The 18,835-nt window shown below is 36.7% G+C and overlaps 1 protein-coding gene across 5 annotated transcripts in view; it reads left to right on the plus strand.

Moving 5' to 3' along the window:
- The window catches only part of PLCB1 (phospholipase C beta 1), a 749,553-nt gene that overhangs the window by 503,325 nt on the left and 227,393 nt on the right, over window positions 1-18,835 (plus strand). For all 5 annotated transcript variants that reach the window (XM_054468236.2, XM_063659059.1, XM_063659060.1 and 2 more), the window contains 4 exons: window positions 7,136-7,215; window positions 8,935-8,988; window positions 10,401-10,476; window positions 18,180-18,280. In XM_054468236.2, coding sequence (XP_054324211.1) covers window positions 7,136-7,215; window positions 8,935-8,988; window positions 10,401-10,476; window positions 18,180-18,280 — 311 coding nt within the window. The remainder of the gene's footprint in view (window positions 1-7,135; window positions 7,216-8,934; window positions 8,989-10,400; window positions 10,477-18,179; window positions 18,281-18,835) is intronic.

The raw sequence follows: 18,835 nt of genomic DNA on the forward strand, positions 1-18,835 counted from the left end.
GTAATTTTCCTAATGACTATATTATAATTTTCCTTCATTCAACAAGTATTTACAGGCATAATCAGCCAATGAAAAGGCGAAATTAGAAGAGGGAAATTAAGGAAGATATTATAAGAAAATATCTGAGAGCTAAACAAAAGTACTGGTCTTAAAGTCTAAATAGCAAGTATAGGAATGGAGTAGGTTCAGGTAATGAGTAGGAAACTGGAAGATGACGGATAAATGAAACAGACTTAATTTTTTTCTCTCCAAAAGAAAGTTAAGGTAGAAGGGTGGGGATAAACGTACCAGAAATGTATTATCCAAATATAAACCATGCTAAAACATGTAAGATTTTCAACAACTGAAGAAAGAACTTAAAAAGATACATATATACTTGTTATTAGAAATGTTCACTTCGGAAAGCCATGTGGGTTATGGTGTTGGAACTGAAACAAATAATCTGATATATTCTAATATATGGCCTAGCAGAAAATTATAGTTGCAATTTCATACTCATGTAAATTTTTATTGTATTTGTTTTAAACTTTCAAAATCAATTTATTTGCAAATAGTTAAAGTCATAATTATGAATGCTGAACATGATAAAAACTGACCCTTTATTTTATTTATTTATTTTTTTATTTTTGAGATGGAGTCTCGCTCTGTTGCCCAGGCTGGAGTGCAGTGGCGCCATCTCGGCTCACTGCAAGCTCCGCCTCCTGGGCTCACCCGCCATTCTCCTGCCTCAGCCTCCCAAGTGGCTGGGACTACAGGCACCCGCCACCACGCCCGGCTAATTTTTGTATTTTTAGTAGAGACGGGGTTTCACCATGTTAGCCAGGATGGTCTCTATCTCGTGACCTCGTGATCCGCCCACCTCGGCCTCCCAAAGTGCTGGGATTACAGGCGTGAGCCACCGCCCCCAGCCAAAAACTGACAATTTAAAAGTGAGTTTAAGCTAACGAGAGTTGGAAGTAAAAGGAATGGCAGGTAAATGTCCTCCTGTCATAGAGAAGCCAAGGGATACTATTTTTAATGAGTGAATCAAGAGAGTTTGAGTATGTTGCTTGAGATTGTAGAGGTGACAGGGAGGAAAGGGCACTCGTGATAGGACTCTATCACAAACAAGGAGAAAGGGCAGGTGAGAGATGGAATCAGAGATTTAAAGCCTCCTCAATCAGAGCAGGTTATTATAGTCAGATTCTAAAATCAGTCAAGAAAAAACATTATACACACGCACACACACACACACAAAAAGCATTACACACCCATGTATATAAATAGAAATGTGTAAGTAAACCCCAGAAATTTAAGAATAGAAATGCTGAAAATAGTTGTCAAGAAACAGAACTAGGACATAGAAGTGATCATTGCCTTTCCAACCCCTCTGAACAACTTTTAAGAAACTCTGTCTCTGTTTCATTGATAAATAATAGTTTTTAAGGTTACTATCATTTAACAAGCATATATTACATCTGTCACTGGTTTAACATGAATTATCCCAATTCTCTCAAAAGCCCTATGAAATAAATTATATTATTACTTCCATTTTATAAGATATATGAATATTGGAGGACAAATTTTAAAAGACTTGTCCAACATGATTCTGTCACTCAGGACTTACATTTGGCCTGGAGTAACAGAAAACTAAATCAAATAATGCTGAGACAAATTCAGGATTTTTAATTTGTGTTTTGTTCAGTTTTTCTTTTCTTTTCTTTTTTTCTGATGTAGCCGGAAGCCTGAAGGTAGTGTTGTGGGTGCCACTGGCTGGAGTGGGCATTGTGGGTGGTAAGAGAATTTACCAAGACAGTGATAGGTAAAGAAAGGTAGATTTATCAGAGAAAGTTTGAAGATATGTTGCAAAGGTGCAGTGGGCAGCACAGCAGAGAAGGGGCTGTCTGCAAAGAGGCAGGGATTGGAGGGAAGTTTCATAGGGTCATGATGGAGGGGTTATGTGCAGAATGAGGTCATGCTGCTGAAGTTACTGGGACTACGTGCTGAAGGAGCTATTTGGGAACAGAATGTTGTGCCAGCGGGTTGTCTGTGATTAGCCATCTCAGATTGTTCTCCCCAACCTAGGGCCCTTTCCTTATTGTTGCTTACTTATCTTATTAGGACTCCGCAGGTGGTTTCTGCCACTGATTCAGGAGCTCAGGGATAACAAGGCTGAGTGAGGCCCCTGTGATTCTTGTGGCCTTTTTCTCATAGATAAGATGCCTCTGTAGCTCTAGCCTTTCCATTTACATTCCCTACAGTAAAAGGAAAAGAGATCTATATCAGGAAACACATTTTCCCAGAACCCTCCAGCAGGCACCTGCTTACATGTGATTTGCCATGTGACACATGGTGGTCACCCAGCTGCTAAGGACATTGGAAAATGGATATTTTTTTTTCAGTTGGACATATTGTTGGCCTGAGCACTGTTGGGTCTCTGATAGGCAAGAAGGATAAAATAGATATGAGATAGCATTTAGCAGAAGGTCCCAGCTAGAAAATGGTAGAACTGTGTTCTGAAATCCAATAAATTATATTCATAATAAGCTAGAAAAAGGATCTGCAATGTGAAAGTCAGGAAGAGCCATTAAGTAAACTGATATCAATATTTTACTTTTAAATTAGAAGACAAGAAAAAAAAAACTGTGTTTAAGAGTCACTATTCCAAGGCCTTCACAGGCAGTGAGAATGGTCAAAGACGGAACAATCAAGTCCAAAGACAAAGAATCGTTCTCATAGCAGAGAAAGAACTAACGGGATTGAGTTACCAAGGGCAAAATACCCTCTTCATTTGAAGAGAAGAATCTAGCTTGCAAAAAGGTTTAAAATAAAGTTGGAAGGTATAATTAAGGTAATTTAAAACAAATTTATTTCCAAATGAGAAAATTATATTTCAGCAGAATTCTGTCATTAAATTATAAGTTAATGAGGAACTACCTGTGCCTAGTTCCCTAATCAGTTTTCAAGTAATGCAGTTTTAAGTTTGTCAAACTGATTTCATAATAAGCAGATAAGCAGCATGCTTAATGCCCAAGAAATTGCGATTGCTCCCCTTTTTCTGTTTCACATACATCTTACGAAGGAAATTAGCAGTGCTTTTTTCTTTTAAAATCCTTTTTTATGTGATCTCTTCAAATGGAATTATTTTTGTAATGAACAACGGTATCAATTATAATTACAGACCCCGCTTACATTAATTGTCTATGGTACACAGCACTGAGGCAGATACAACAAAAGTAATAATTAACACTGAGACTGCTAGGATTCAAAGGCATAATAGCAAGTGTTTTCGTAAGAGTGACATGAGACTGTTGGAAGAATCATTTCAGGAACGTGGAGGATTGACATGAAATCCACAGAAATGATACTTTGGGGGTTCCATATATGAGCACACAATTAGCATTTTCTCAGTTGTACAAATGAACAATGACTCAGGAAAGTAGCAGGAGGGAAGGGAGGAGGTCTCCCCAGTGGATGCTAAGAATACACCTGAGACTCCCAGTGATACAGCTGCAGTCGTCTCATTGTGAAAACTTCAAGAGAAACAAACATCTCTCCGTTCTTCTACTCTGTGCCATGGACGTTGCTCTTTGGGGGAGTTTTAATTTTTCCCATTGAAGAATTCTCTTTAAGTTCATTTTCATTTCATTTCACCACGTTAAACTTTTCCCATTTGGCAGAGGAATGTCAAGAGGACTGGGACATACTAGAACTGACAGCCTGAACTCTTCCTTAGACTATCAGGATACTGTTTAGCACAACAGTGCTTCACTTATCTGAAAAAAAGATACTTGAGCAACGAGTTCTTCAGAATACAGCCCAAAATATCAACCAAAGCATAATAAGTATGTCTGCCTAGCCAATATAGATGCCCAAACCCTTACACAAAAGCTTCTGTACTTTATTAATTGGAGAGCTTGCTAGTCCCATGTTATATCCAGGACTCCTAATGTTTGTAAACTATTCCAGTATAGTTCACATTACAACAGAAATGCATAAAGCCAGTATTACAAGCCCTCTAGCCAAGAATGGTTATTGAAACTTTTAACAATAGAGGAGATATAAAAATTAATTTCAAAAAACATAAATCATAAAGCATGGAAGTCAGTCTCTTTCATTTACACACTTATTTATGCAGTCAACTCAGTGATTATGAATCTATTACCTATTTTATAAAAAGAATGCGAGGCACAACTATGAGATCCCACATAAGTTATGAAACAACACACACCCTTTCCTTCTGTCTGCTTTCCCACAGGACTCCTAGGTAATGGGCATATGCCATGTTTGCTATACTCTCCCCTCCTCTGGTCATTGCTTCCTTCCCAGATCCAATTACTTGGTTGTCATGGACACTGCTAAGTTCTTACCTGATTGATTGTTCAAGAGGTAGACCAATCAGACCTTTCCCAGCATTCTTGTTACTGAAAATGAAGGAATTAGCCAGATCTTCTCTGGTGGTGAAAGACACCATGTGTGACAACTCTTGGTGAAGTTGGCGGCCATGGGGAAGAACCCGTCAGTAGGGAAAAGAAAAATGCCCTCAGGAAGAGAGCAGAGTAATAGCAACCAATAAAGCCCTTGTGCATTCGATCTCCAAATTCCTGATGGTCTTGTATTATAAATGCATTCTTTGGCTGCAGTTTGTCCAGTTTTTCCTTCAATTACAGGAAACGACCCATTGCACTTGATACTTTCTCCTATTTCTTAAGTTAGTTTGAGTTGTGCTTTTGTCAACTGTAGCTTAAAGACATTTGAATAACATGATCTGAAAATAATTATGCATCTTTCCTTGATTTGAGTAATATTATTATGCTAGTTGTCCTAATCATGACAATATTGAGTCCTAATATGTTTCCTAGCTTTTTGTTTATTTGGGTTTTTTTGTAATTATGTATGATTGGCAATCATTTCTCTTTCGGTATAAGATAAAAACGAGAACACTTTGACTATGATATAAGATCTTCACTGCTACCTAACACAGAGAAACTATACCAGAATTTTTTCCAAAATTCTAGATGTTCAGTATAGTATCAAAAGTGCAGTAAGTTATCAGATAGTCCTTTCTGATTTTAACAAAAGGCTTTCCAGTTCATGTACCGTCTTTCACCATGAAGAGATTCTTCACTGCGTCATTAAGACAAATGCTCAGCAGGATGAATTCTGATGCATGCCAGTAGTGACAGAAATGTGTTCAGCCAGGTGAGGCAACACTGACTGAATCACACAATGTTCCTCCTTACTGACATCACACACTGCCACCCCCTTATGAGTAGAGGTAATCAGAATGACACCATTATCAATGACAGCAATAGGAGTTTGCCAATAAATAAAAAATAAATATAAAGCATTAAAAAATAGGACCTTTACATGTCTCACCAATATTAAAATATCTTGTTTAAAATTATTATATATCCCAGTAACTTTTAAATATTAATTCAATAGAGGATGAGATAAATAGTGAAACACAGAGAATTTTTAGGGCAATGAAACTACTCTGTGTAGTTAAATCTCCCCAACTCTTTCTAATGCTGTACCTATTTCTGGTGTGAAACTAGCCTCTGGTAAACATACAAAACTGTATCTTGCCCTCAGTTATAGATACTTTTACCAATGCGGAAAGTTGGCATGGAGCTAGAAATGTCTAAAGCTTGGCAGTGAGCCTACAAAATATTATACCAGAAACATATTTTTGAAACCAGTGGTTATTATTCTTAGTTTAAAATTATCTATTTTGAGGAAAATTGATTTTTAATTTGTTAGTTATTGTGAAATGCTCTTTTGTGTCTGCATAAAGCTCGGTGAGCAATAATTTTGCTTCTCTCTTGCAGCTATTCTGTACTGTCTTTTTAAGTCCTCAACCAACATATAGATTTCAAGGTCTATATGGAAATAGTCCAGGAAGCTGGACTATTACAGCTTCCTAACTGAGTTACTCTTCTTTGGATTCTCAGCCTCAAATCCATCCTTGACCTGACTGCCAGATAATCTGTCTGATATGTAGCCTAGCCCTGGCATCACATTTTTTTACTAATTTATCTCCAGACACCTAAATGTTCTTTATCCTCTGACCACAACTCTAGTTTGTTGTCGCAACCCCCTCCCTCTTTTCTAATTCCTATTAGACTACTTTTTGTTTGCTCTAACTCCTGCCATGTTAGCTCACCTCTGGTTCTTTTCCCAGTTTTCTCTGCTCAGGATTCCCTCTTTTCTTCCCCATCACTCTATGTTCCCTGCTCCTCCAGTTCCATCTTGAATGTTACCTGTACACATGACAGCGTATTATCGGTGCCTTCAGTCAGGAAGCAAAAAAAACAGAAGACAAATCAAACAAAAGTAGAAATAACAAAAAAACAGGTGGCAAAGCAATTAAGCTAAAATACATTATTTCATTGAAGAGGGAGCCAAGTCAACTACAACAATATCAGATGATGACCTAGCTCTTGTGTCATCTTCTGTTGGAGAATTTTGTAGGGGTTTCGGCTCAGAATGTGTTGTGTGTTCCAAATAATCACCCAGAATGGAACTTCTATATTTTTTTTGTAGACTTGCTCTTTTCCATTATCTTAGAAGCCTAGTGAGATCATTGCTTTGTGGTATGAGGTAGGGATTAAGATTAGGAGATTAGTGAGACATTGACAGTGTTGGGAGAAGGGAGAATACTGCATATTGTGTGGCATTGTGACTACTTGGTATAGAGAATTTCTAGAACTGTAGTTAACAGTTAAAGATACCAGATATAGCTGCTTTGGCATGAGTAGTAGAGCAGGAAGATTATGTTTGCATGTTCTGTTGGAAACATATTTGATCATATTTTAAATTTTTAATGACTCTTTATCTGTTTGTAATTCAAGGAAATAGTAAAAAGTGCTTAGTTATTGAAGGGAAACATAGCAATTTTCTATTTATACAAATTTTAAAAAGCAGAAAAACCTTTATGTACAAAGAACATCTCCTTAGGAAAAGAGTAGTCTCTCAGGGACTTGAATTTACTTATGTCATTTTTACCCAAAAAAGGGATAATAATAAAAAACAAAACAAAAAACCTTTGGCATGCACAATGAACTAATGTGTCTTCCTGGACGCCAAGCTAAAAGCATGTGTCTAACGACTGTGCAGTATTTAAGCTAATGCAAGTGTTATTTACATTTTTCAGGAATGGACAAATGAGGTTTTCAGTTTGGCAACAAACCTGCTGGCCCAAAACATGTCCAGGGATGCATTTCTGGAAAAAGCGTAAGTCACTCTAATTTTATTGCTAAGGGCGTTGCTTCTTCTGAGTCAGTTTCCTTTCTCCTTTGTGAGTCTTCTGTTTATGCCATACTGACTTCTCACAATGATAAACACAAATTTTCCTTTGGGATTTGTTAGAGAACTGATACCTCCCCTGTTCAGAATTGGAAGACTTCCAAGAAAGATTGCTCTTTCCTCCAAGCTGCACATCCGTGTTACACCTGGGCTGAGCTCGCATGAATGTCAGTGCTTTTGACACACAACAAAGAGACACTTCCAAATCCTGGCAGCTGTGCTCAGAACTAAGAATTATTAATTTCAGATAATCCTCTGCTTCTACATCTGTGTGTGTCCTCTCAATTATTAATCTGAGGAACAGCATATGTTCCTCATTTCTCTAGAGTTATAGATAGATGCTACAATACCTTTCCTGACTACTTAAATCAATAGGCTGACATCCTGATTCCATCCCATGTAGATGATCCCAGCAAGTATTAGTAAGAAAAGAGAAAGGATCTAAAGGAAAGAGAAGAAGGAAAATAAGTAAAGAAAAGCAAAACAAATTGCCAGATCACTCTGGAATTGCCACAGCCTTTCTAAAAATTGTTTGACCAAGGAAAATAATGACTTAGGCAAGATGAGCAGCAAGGAAAGCTGGTTGTGTTCATTTTGGAAGCTGTGGTTGGTCAGGAGGTTAGGAAGTCTTTAAATCAAAACCACAAGTGGAAACATTAATAGGTGGTCCTCTATTTTATTTAACAGAGTTCTGCCTTCCCTCTTCTTATATAAGACATACCCATCATTCCAGACCTAATACCTCAGCCACATTCCTTTTTTTTACTCTTCTATGAATTCCTTTTGCTTTTAGTCAACACCTCAGATCTTCATTTAAGGGCTTTTTTATGGGATCACCTCCTCTCCTGAGTTTGTTACCTTAAGGACTCTTCCTTCATGCCTCCACCTCTTCCCTACCTTTCTTCCTCTATGTTTTTACCTTGTCTTTGATTTTATCATCCTTCTTCTAGAATATGTCTTCCAGACAATGTTTCTAGAACATTCATTCTTCCATGAAATGTTAGTGAAAGGGGACACAGAGGTAAATAACATGTTTTATCTGAAACATAGCATGTTATTGCTAGTTGGCTAATCAATCTCTACTACAAATGTCTATTCCAGAAAGATGTCTCCCTATGAATAGCTACTATGGACATGTCTTTTAGTGAACATATTGTTGATATTTTTGTTGCGCACATCTAGCTTTGGGATTGCTGGGCCTTAGTGTGTGCAGCTTCCTGAAGTAGAATTCCCAATGTATGCATCCATCAACAGTGACCTAGAGTTCTCATTCTGAGAATGAATATATAAGCAAACAATAAGCAAAATATGGTTAGTTCTCAGAAACATACTACTGAGTGAAAGAAGCCAAACTCAAGAGTATGATTCCTTCATGTAAGGTGCAAAAACAGGCAAAAGTGATCTATGCTATTTGTAGTCAGGATAACAGTTCCCTTTGGCAGGGGGTTTGGGAAGGGCTTCTGGAATGTCGCTAAAGTGACAATGTTCTATTTCTTAATCTGGGTGCCAACTGTGGAGACTTGGCGCAGTTTGTGGAAATTCAGCAAAATGTACAAAGGCATGGGCTTTTTTGAGTGTATTTTATTCTTCAAGAAAAAAAGCTTTTTTAAAAAAAATCAAACCCTTGTTTTTCTGCTTCTCCAACAGCTATACTAAACTTAAGCTGCAAGTCACTCCAGAAGGGCGTATTCCTCTCAAAAAGTAAGCTTTGTGAGCATTTCTCATTATTCATTTTATTTTCCTCAAAGATCTGAATCCATGCCATGGCTCTGTTTTGTTTCTCCAGCAGCCTAAGTGGGAGTGTGGAAATGCGTGGTAGCCCCATCCTCCCTCACACATGTCTCATGTCAGTGCAGCTGCTTTCCTCATAGACATCTTCCCGGGGCTTCCCTTTCCTCTGGCATTATTTTCAAGAGATACCAAAGCAGGAAGTGGGTGGAGGAAGTGGAGGGACCCTTGCTACTAAGCCTGAAAGGCCATCTGAGATTCAGATCTGTTCTAGGAGTGGAAATTGGCTGACCTCAGTGCCTCTTTCTACCAAGATGGCTGTAGCCCTCAAGCAGGGTTTGCAACCTCAGATGCTAACTGGAGCCAGGCAGGGAGTGTAAATGATGAAACAGGTCAGGAGGAGGAGGAAAAACTAAATAGCAAACCCTGTCTAAAGGAGACAACAGCTCATCTCCACCATATATCCTGTGGGACTGGTGAGCACCTGACACTAGATTGTCTAATGTCTTTATAGAACCCATAAACCTAAATTAGTATATTAAATTGTCCAGTACTTAGGTTATATTTTTAAATCAAATTAGTAACCAAAAAAAAGTCCATCTCTAGGTCATATTCAGCCAAGTCTTTAACTTTTGACTTACAAGCTACTAGAAAGCTTCTGCGAATACACAAATTAAGCCAAGCACAGTGGCTCATGCCTATAATCCCAGCACTTTGGAAGGCCAAGGCAGAGGGATTGCTTAAGGCCAGGATTTTGAGAGCAGCCTAGGCAACATAGTGAGACTCTATCTTTGCAAAAATTTTTAAAAATTAGCCAGATGTGGTGGCACATGCCTGTAGCTCTAACTACTAGGGAGGCTGAGGTGGGGGGATCACTTGAGCATGGGAAATGTAGACTGCAGTAAGCTGGGATCATGCCACTGCACTCCAGCCTGGGCAGCAATGTGAGACCCTGTCTCTAAAAAAAAAAAAAAAAAAGAAAGAAAGAAAAGAAATTAATTTAAAAATAAATAAAAATTAAATGTATTAATAATGCAATGTACACCTTGGGGCAATGGGTAGTAGCAGCAAGGGGACAGAATTAATAAGGATGTTTATTTTAGTGCTTAATATTAGAGATTATTTAATGCAATATTTTTTAATTGAGTCAGCACCATAGTCCTAAAATATTGATTTTATACTAGATACCTTAATTTTAAAAAGCACACAGGTTGATCTTTCAGAAGACAGATGCAAATGCATGAAGGAATGGTTATCTTTTAGTTTTTTAAATATGAATCATAAGTAGATTTGACTGAATGGAATATTTTGAGTTGGTATCATCTGTTAGGGCTGTGATCCATGTGCCATTTAAACCTCTCTCCTTTGTTGTGTTCACTTCACAGCATATATCGCTTGTTTTCAGCAGACCGGAAGCGAGTTGAAACTGCTTTAGAGGCTTGTAGTCTTCCATCTTCAAGGGTGAGCATGTTGTGTTATGCTACAGTTTGAATGTTCAAGCCCCTCCAAAACTCATGTTGAAACTTAATCCCCAATATGACAGTTTTGAGAGGTAGGGCCTTTAAGAGGAAATTAAGAGCCTCCATGATTAATGGGTTAATGAATTAATGGATTGTCATGGGAGAGGAACTGGTGGCTTTATAAGAAGAGAAAAACAGACCTGAGCTAGCATGTTCTTCCCCCTCACCATTTGATTCCCTGTGCCACCTCTGCCAAAGTGGAGAGTCCCCACTAGCAAGAAGACTTTTGCCAGATGTGCCCTCTCCACCTTGGACTTCCCAGCCTTTGTAACTGTAGGAAATACATTTTGATTGCTATATATTATACAGTTTCAAGTATTCTGCTATATGCATCAGAAAACAGAGTAAGACTGAAAATTGGTACCAACAGGTGGGGTTTTTGCTGATAACAAATATCTGAAAATGTAGAAGCAGCTTTGGAACTGGGTAATGATCAGAGGCTGAAAAAAGTTTATAGAGCTGGCTAGAAACAGCCAAGACTCTGGTGAGGCCTCTTTTTACTCCTATAACCCCAATATTTCAATCTAGAATGACCCTTGCTTTTTGTAGATAAAAAAGTCACCTAATCAGGTAATATTTTTAAAATAGTCAAAAAAGGCTAACATTATCAAGATGACAATTTGAAATGTGGTTTCAAACTTATTAACAATAAACCCTTCTTCATGTTTTTTTAAAGATATTAGCTAATGATAGTGTTGAGTTAGGAGGCGAGACTCAACTCTGGTGGTGGGGTATGAACACTGGACCAAATTAAGGACCAGCTAAAACAGGGGGAGCAGAAGCAGCTTTCCATAAGATATGCCCATGTCAGTTTACCATTGCCAGGGCAACACTGAGGAATTACCACCGCTTTCCACGGTAATGATCCGGTGACCCCAAAATTACCACTCCTATCATAGAAATTTCTGTATTAACCACCTCTTAATCTACATGTGATTAAAAGTAAGTATAAATACAACCACAAAACTGCCTGAGCTGATACTTTCAGCACACTGCCTATGGAGTAGCCCTGTTCTGTGGGAACAGGCATGGAGCTGTAACACTGCTGCCTCAGTAAAGTTATTTTCTTCTACCCTACCACTGGCTCATCCTTGAATTCTTTCCTGAGTGAAGCCAAGAACCCTCGCAGGCTAAGCCCTACTTTGGGGCTTTCCAGCCCTGGATCAGTGTGAAGCCATGTTTAGGAAGATGTTTGAAATATTAATTTCATCTCACCTTAGCATTTTAAAATGTTTAGTTTTAAGATTTATAAGCTATGTAAGCAATTAGTATGGTGCTATGTGCTTATAAATAAATATATTTACATACTTTACAGAGCTGTGCTCAGAAAGTTTTTACTGAGAGGGGTGCAGGATCTAAACAGTTTGGATAACACCTACTTTGCTCATACAGTGGTAAAGTAAGTGAGAGGACAAGCATGTAACATGCTTTCGTTTTTATGCCTGACACACACAAGGTACATCATATACATTAACCACCTCAAATAAAATAATTTGCTTTCATTTTGATTCATTTATACATGACTGGCTCTAAAAGGATTTGTTACTATTGTTTCTGGAAGTCCATTGCATAAAATTTTTTTCTCGTGCAGAGCTCTCCTTTCATTATTTTTATCTTAGTATCTAAGCAGCAAGGAAGCATTTACCTAAGGATAACATGACTTTATAGGAAGAATCTTTGAGCCCCTCAAAATGTGCCAGCAATGTTCAAGTTGCACTGAATAAGTTTGCAAAGCCATTCTTAGACTTATGATTGCATTATAAAAGTATTGAGTGCTACGGTTAAATTTATCAGCCAATTATTGTTGTGAAGACTTTTCAAAACAGCAAAGTTCATTAACAACTTTGGTAGGTCACAAGAAAGAAATAAGAGCACCTCTTCACTATCACCTTTCTTCTATAGGTGGAAAAAGCTAATGAGGCTGCAAAAAGTGGGCAGAGCTGTGGAAAGGCTCCCCCAAAACATTTTCACCTTCATTTTATAAAGCAAAATAAAATGCTTGAACCTGCTTGCTATTGCTTTTTTGTTAGATGCTTTGGAGTAGGAAAAATATAACAATTAAGGACCTGTCCCTGACTTCAACAAATATTTCTTGAGCTCTTACTATGTGCCCATAGGCATTGAGAATATGGTGGTGAAGAAAATGAAACTCAAGGTTTCAAGGACAATAGAGTCTTCTGGGGAAACTAGCCAATAAGCATGCCAACAAATGCGTCTGTAAACTGGGGGAAGTGCTATAAAAAGAAAGACTGGAGAACTACTATTGAGAAGAAGGGAAGCTCATTCCAGAAAAAGAAAACAATGCATGCAAATCCCTGAGGCTGGAAATAATTTCCCTACTGGATTTAAGCAACTGAGAAAAGACCACTGCATTCAAGCATAAAGAGAAAACATGAGAGATGGATCTGCAAAGACATGCAAAGAATTTTTTTCCCATTGCAATCACTTCTGATTTTACCTTTTCTGGATAACATCTGGTAAAATATAATAATCAAAATATTTAACTTATGAATCTAGCCAAGGAAAAGAAGGAATAGAAAATTAAATGTATGAACCAATTCTCCGTAAATTGTAATTTTCTAAACAACTGGATTCTGACCATTCAGTCAATAAATATGCATTGAGTAATCTACTATGTTTATTATATGTTCAAACTTTCAGACCAATGTCAACTGCAGACAAATTTAAAAGGAAAATGAGATTCAAATAACATGAGTTATGTTTAAATTGGAAAAAATTATCTCTAACAAATTAAATGTAATGATAATTATCTGAAGTTGGAGAAAACTTTAAAAAACAACCTCTATGCTAAAACTTTGAAAAATTATTATTCATAGTAAAGTATAATTTACTTGGATGACTTATCGAATTAGAATGCTTTTTTAAAAATCTAAAAACCAAAGACAGTTTCAGAGCTAGGAAATAAATGTTTCTGTGAACTGACTACGACGAATCAAAACTCTGTTTTAAATCTCTGTGATAATTTCATTTCTACATAACAATGACTCTAGAAAATATCCACTAATTAGCAAAAAAATTTGGCCATATTCACAAGAGTTATTTTAAACAGGCCACGGAAGAAAAGGGTTATATAAATCATAGTTGGTTCTGCATAAATGGGAGCATATTTTGTAGCCAAGTCATTTAAGCTATATTTAATTGTGCTCTGTAAATAGATATATTACCAGAAACACAGTGGATATCCTGTTGAGATTTTTTTTTTAAAACATGATCTTTGTGCACATTGTTAGGGATAAATAAGGCACTTGAACTTGTATCCTGGCCGACATGATCCACTAGAATAACACATTCCTTTAGAAGATACTACTCTTTAGAAATTATAGTTGCTAGCCTGAAGTTACCCTAATTGTTAAAAGGTAGTACTGTATCCAAAGAGAGAGACAAAACAATTACTGTCCTTCTATTAACAACCCAAACATATTTTCCAGTGAGACCCTTGAAAACTGTTCCATATTCAAAAAATTACCAGTTTACCCACAAACTTTCTGAGAACTGAAAATAGTTTATTTGCACCAAATTCCCTTGATTTAAGGCTTATTAACTTGAAAAGAGCTCAGTGACATTTGGAATTATATAGTAGTCTTGCCACAGCACTGGCATATGGAGTTGCATTTTAACGAAGAAGATCAGGAATAAACCCATGTATTTGTTTCAAATAATAAAGTTTACTGTAGTTGATGGGCACACATGTAATTCAAAGAGAAATTAATTATTTTAAATTTGAAGAATTGTATAAATTTTACTAAATACTATGAATAAAATGTATAAAATAACTTCTGTGTGTAACTCACTAGTATGTTGCCTTTCTTCTATGCCTTACATCCTGCATATAAATCAGAAGCAATCACTTTTGTAGTTGTGATTCTTAATATGACTAATATCAAAATTCTACTTTAAAACCAAATTAAGCATTCAGTTCATTATGAGTGATTTACTTGTAGTTATTTCGTGTATTCCATGGCTGATTCAATGTTTTATTTATAGTTTCAGAATAAAAATATTGACAATATGTTGAATTTCTGAATTTACTGGGAAATTGTCCATCAACTTGTCAAGAAAAACAAGTCTATATGTGGACTTTATTCATTAGAGTCTGCTTCAATGAATTCATATATTTTAAAATAAGATTTTTTTCTGATTTTTTTTCCGAAATTTAAGTACTCATTTCTCGTATAATTATTTTTTAAATCTAGAAATGTATAACGAAGAAAATGCAAACCACCATCCCAAAACTAATAGGAATATTTAGTGTACTGGTTTACAGTGTAAGGTATAGAATTAAGCAACTCAGATTCAAAATATAGTCATTGTCACCTCATCACACCCATTTGCTCACACAGGACCTTAGACAAGTTTTGTAACCTCCTAGCACTTGAGTGTTCCTATCTGTAAAAGTAGTACAGTAATAATGCCAACTGCATAGAGTTGATGGGATTACATGAAAATATTCAAGTAAAGCTCATAGAACTATGTTTGATATACTGTAAATGCTAATTATTATTCTCATTTTGAGTATTTTTCATATGCATATATTACAGGGATCTTGTTTTTATTTTTAATTTGTCATTTGGATATGACATTACCAGGCCTATGGAATCTAGAAATGCAAATGCCACCAATACTACCACCAAGATTGTTAAAATCTTTTCCCTTTTGAGAGTCCTTGTATATAAGCATGGTATTGAAACAATTCCATTTTTTCAAGTTTGCCAATACTTTGCAGTTTCTAAAATAAATGGGCTTCGTTCAGATTACTAATTTAGATTATACTAGCCTTCTTAAGTCATCCTTCAAAAAGGCCAAACAACAACAAGTAATCACTGACAGTGCGTTTTGTATTGGGTGCCTGATGTGATGGACCAAGTCCTGGATTAAAACGGAAGACCCAAGGTCTGGTATCATCTCCTGGGTTCATCCAGCAAACACTGGTTAGGTATCTATTATATACCAGGCACCATGCTGGGAACACAAAGGAGTTAAATAAGAGATTGCCATGTCACTCAAAAGCTCATAGTTCAGTAGAAAATAAGAAATATAAAAAATAAAGGAAAAGCTGTGGAATGGATGCAATGATGAAGATAGATAAAGGGAGACTGTGAACACAAAGAAAAAGTAGCGTCATGTCTAGCTGATGTGGTCAGGAAGGGTTCACAGAGGAATATTTGAACATTGGGCAGGATCTTTAGAGTATTAGACCTTGGATTTCCTCCTAGACAAACAGGAAAAATGAATCTGTGCCATTCACTTCACCAAGCTGTGAGATCGAGAAAGAGAAAGTATGTGAATTAGCTTTGTGAATTTCAGTCTTGTTCAAGATGCAAGGAATTAGGGATTATCCATAGCTTTTACCTAAACATCTCACCTATACCCTTTCATTTCAGCTTTTAATGATGTTTACTTACTTTAACTCCTCTTTATGGCACACTTTTTCTTCCATTTTCACCTACTAACGCCAAAGACTTTGGGGTATCCTCATCAGTCAAGTTGGGCAAGAGAAAAATAAGACAAAGAAAATCAGCCGTATTGCTAACGTCCAACTCGCAATGAAAATAGTGTTGTGTTTATTCAGATTATCTCATTAATTTGACCCCTCCTAATTCACAGCTGGTACATAAACAATGGTAATATTTTAGTAAAGCATATTGTTCTATCAAATTATGTGTCAGGACTCTTACATAAATGATGTTAGTTAAATCTGATATTTCAAAGGAAATAACAGCACATGAGTGCTCACTATCAGTTTCTCCACACTTCTCAATAAATTACATCCATTCATTTAGTAAATATTTATTTATACCTACTCTATGTGGCACACTGGAAATAAGCCATTAACAGACAAGACACATATCCTAGCTCGTGTACACCTGCAGATTAGCAAGGAATAGAGAGAATTGTATAGCTGGGAGCACAATACATTGAGTGTTGAAATGTGAGACATACAAGGTGTGATGTGTGCACAACTGGAAGACAAAACCCAGTTCAAGGGGAAGGCAAGTCTTTCCAGAAAAAGAAGTTGTAAACAGACGGGAAGGAAAAGAGAGGTCAGAAAGTGAAGGATGACAATTATTGCTATCCTTAGATCAAATTAATTTATGTGTGTGTTGAGTGAAGTTGGTGGAAGGGGGAATGAGGTGAACTCTATTTAGTAGGGAAAATAGGAGAACACCCTTGGGGTTCATAAAATCCAGTAAAGCTGGAGGCACTTGAGTTGGCCAGCAGTGCCATTGAGCATGTTCTTGCAATTGATTTTAAATATTTCTCTTCCTTGTGTCTAACAGCCAATGAGTATGGTAGATAGGGTCATTTTCATCTATTAAAACCATTTACAGAGCTCTAGGTGTCCACTTAGAGAGAGGGTGGCACTGAAAAGTGTGCACTCTCCGGCTAAAGAGATTTCTCTCTTTCTATAAACCAAGAGGAATTTTGGAAACCTGCTTGCAGGTTATACTTGTTCCCTTTTTATGAATGGCAAAATACTAATAAAACAATTCACAAGAAGTCCCCACTGCTCTTGGATTTGACCGCTTGTGCTTATTTCAAAGTTTGTGCCCAAGTAGCCTAAGTTATAATGATACAACACATCTATGTATAATGATTCATGTATTGTTTGGTTGTCTCAAAATTCTGTTTTGCAAAATAGATTTTTTCTATCTCTGTAAATGGATTTAGTAAAGGAAATATTACTTCATTCATTCAATCCACAAATATGGGTCTTCTGCTATCTGCCAAGTGGTTAGCTAAGTTCTCTTATCTGTTTGCAAGTGGTGAACAACTTCAGACAATAATTTTTAGACATTTGTATAACTGTACATTTCAAAACATATGAAAATAGTAAAAGGAAGGGTGTGTTCTTTTGTTTAAGGGCTTGAAAAATAAAAATAATCACATTAACACATACCTGAAATAGGAAGACTGCATGAAAAATGTCTTTCCTGTTAACAAAGGCTTGAATACATGCTTCCGGTTTCCATGGCAGCCCAACCAAACAGAAAAATAAGTCATAGAAGTGGCCTTTTATATCAATGACTTGCTTCCCAAACAATAGGACCAGGAGCAATCAGTGAAAAAATAATGACTGGTGCTGTCCTACTTATGAAAACTGTTTTACAACTTATCAGATTATTTAAACCAGAGGGAACATAGTTTGAAAATAATTGACACAAAATTGGAATTTATGTTTTCATTTTGACTATGTCTGTCTCTAGGGTCATTACTTAAAAAAAGAAAAACAAAGATTCAAATAAAAAAAAAAAACCTGAAAATAATTCTGTCAAACAGACTATCTTTCCTAGGTCTAACTTACTTTAGAAAATGTATGTAGGAAATTGCATTAACATCCCTTTAGCAGGAGACAATTCTTAAGCTTAAGTTAAACTGAAAAAGCCACAGAAAAAAGGGTTTGACACCCTAAAGCCAGTGTCCAAATAAACTCTATGGCTGACCTCATAGGTGTGTTATGAATGTTTACCCTGACCTCCTAGAAAAAAAGGAAAAAGAAAGGAAAGAGAGAGGGAGAAGGTGAGGGAGGGGAGGAAGAAAAGAAAGGAGAGAAAAGAAGACAGAGAAAAAAAAAGCTGGGGAAAGAAAAAGACCATTTGCTGACTTTGTTGTTTTATTTCCCAGAATGATTCAATACCTCAAGAAGATTTCACTCCAGAAGTGTACAGAGTTTTCCTCAACAACCTTTGCCCTCGACCTGAAATTGATAACATCTTTTCAGAATTGTAAGAGTACACATTTTAACCCACATCTTTTTCAGCTTGCATTGATTCTCAGGTGGCTAGAGCAGGACTTGACGTGGTAATTGGAGATGGAAGAACATCATACACTATGTCTAAAAGCAATATTCCTGTGTGATGTTTTAGATAGGATCACACAATCTTGCCCCTGAGGTGCAACCACTGCTTTTAATGAGTACAAGTTTGCTGTGATATATTGCTGGAGGTAGTTGTTTTTGTATGCTCAGATAACTTTGTATGGTTGAAGGATTATGGGTAGAACAGGGAGTCATCTTGGCTTAGCAGAGATAGACTCATGTCACAGGAAGAACTCTGGATTGGGAACCTGTTATTTTATCTCTCTGAGCCACGTTAGCGACATGAGAAGTTTCGATTACTAAGAACCCTCTCAGCTGAAGAATTATTTGCTTTTATGTTAGAAATTATAAACTTATATCAAGGCATTACCTTTTTTTGAAAGATTAGAAGAAAAAAGGAAAAAAAGAAAGAAAGAAACCAAAGCACTAAGGCAAATATGGGGAAAGTAGCAGTTTACCTTTC

Source organism: Pongo pygmaeus, chromosome 21 (genome assembly GCF_028885625.2).
Source record: "Pongo pygmaeus isolate AG05252 chromosome 21, NHGRI_mPonPyg2-v2.0_pri, whole genome shotgun sequence".
NCBI lineage: Eukaryota > Metazoa > Chordata > Mammalia > Primates > Hominidae > Pongo > Pongo pygmaeus.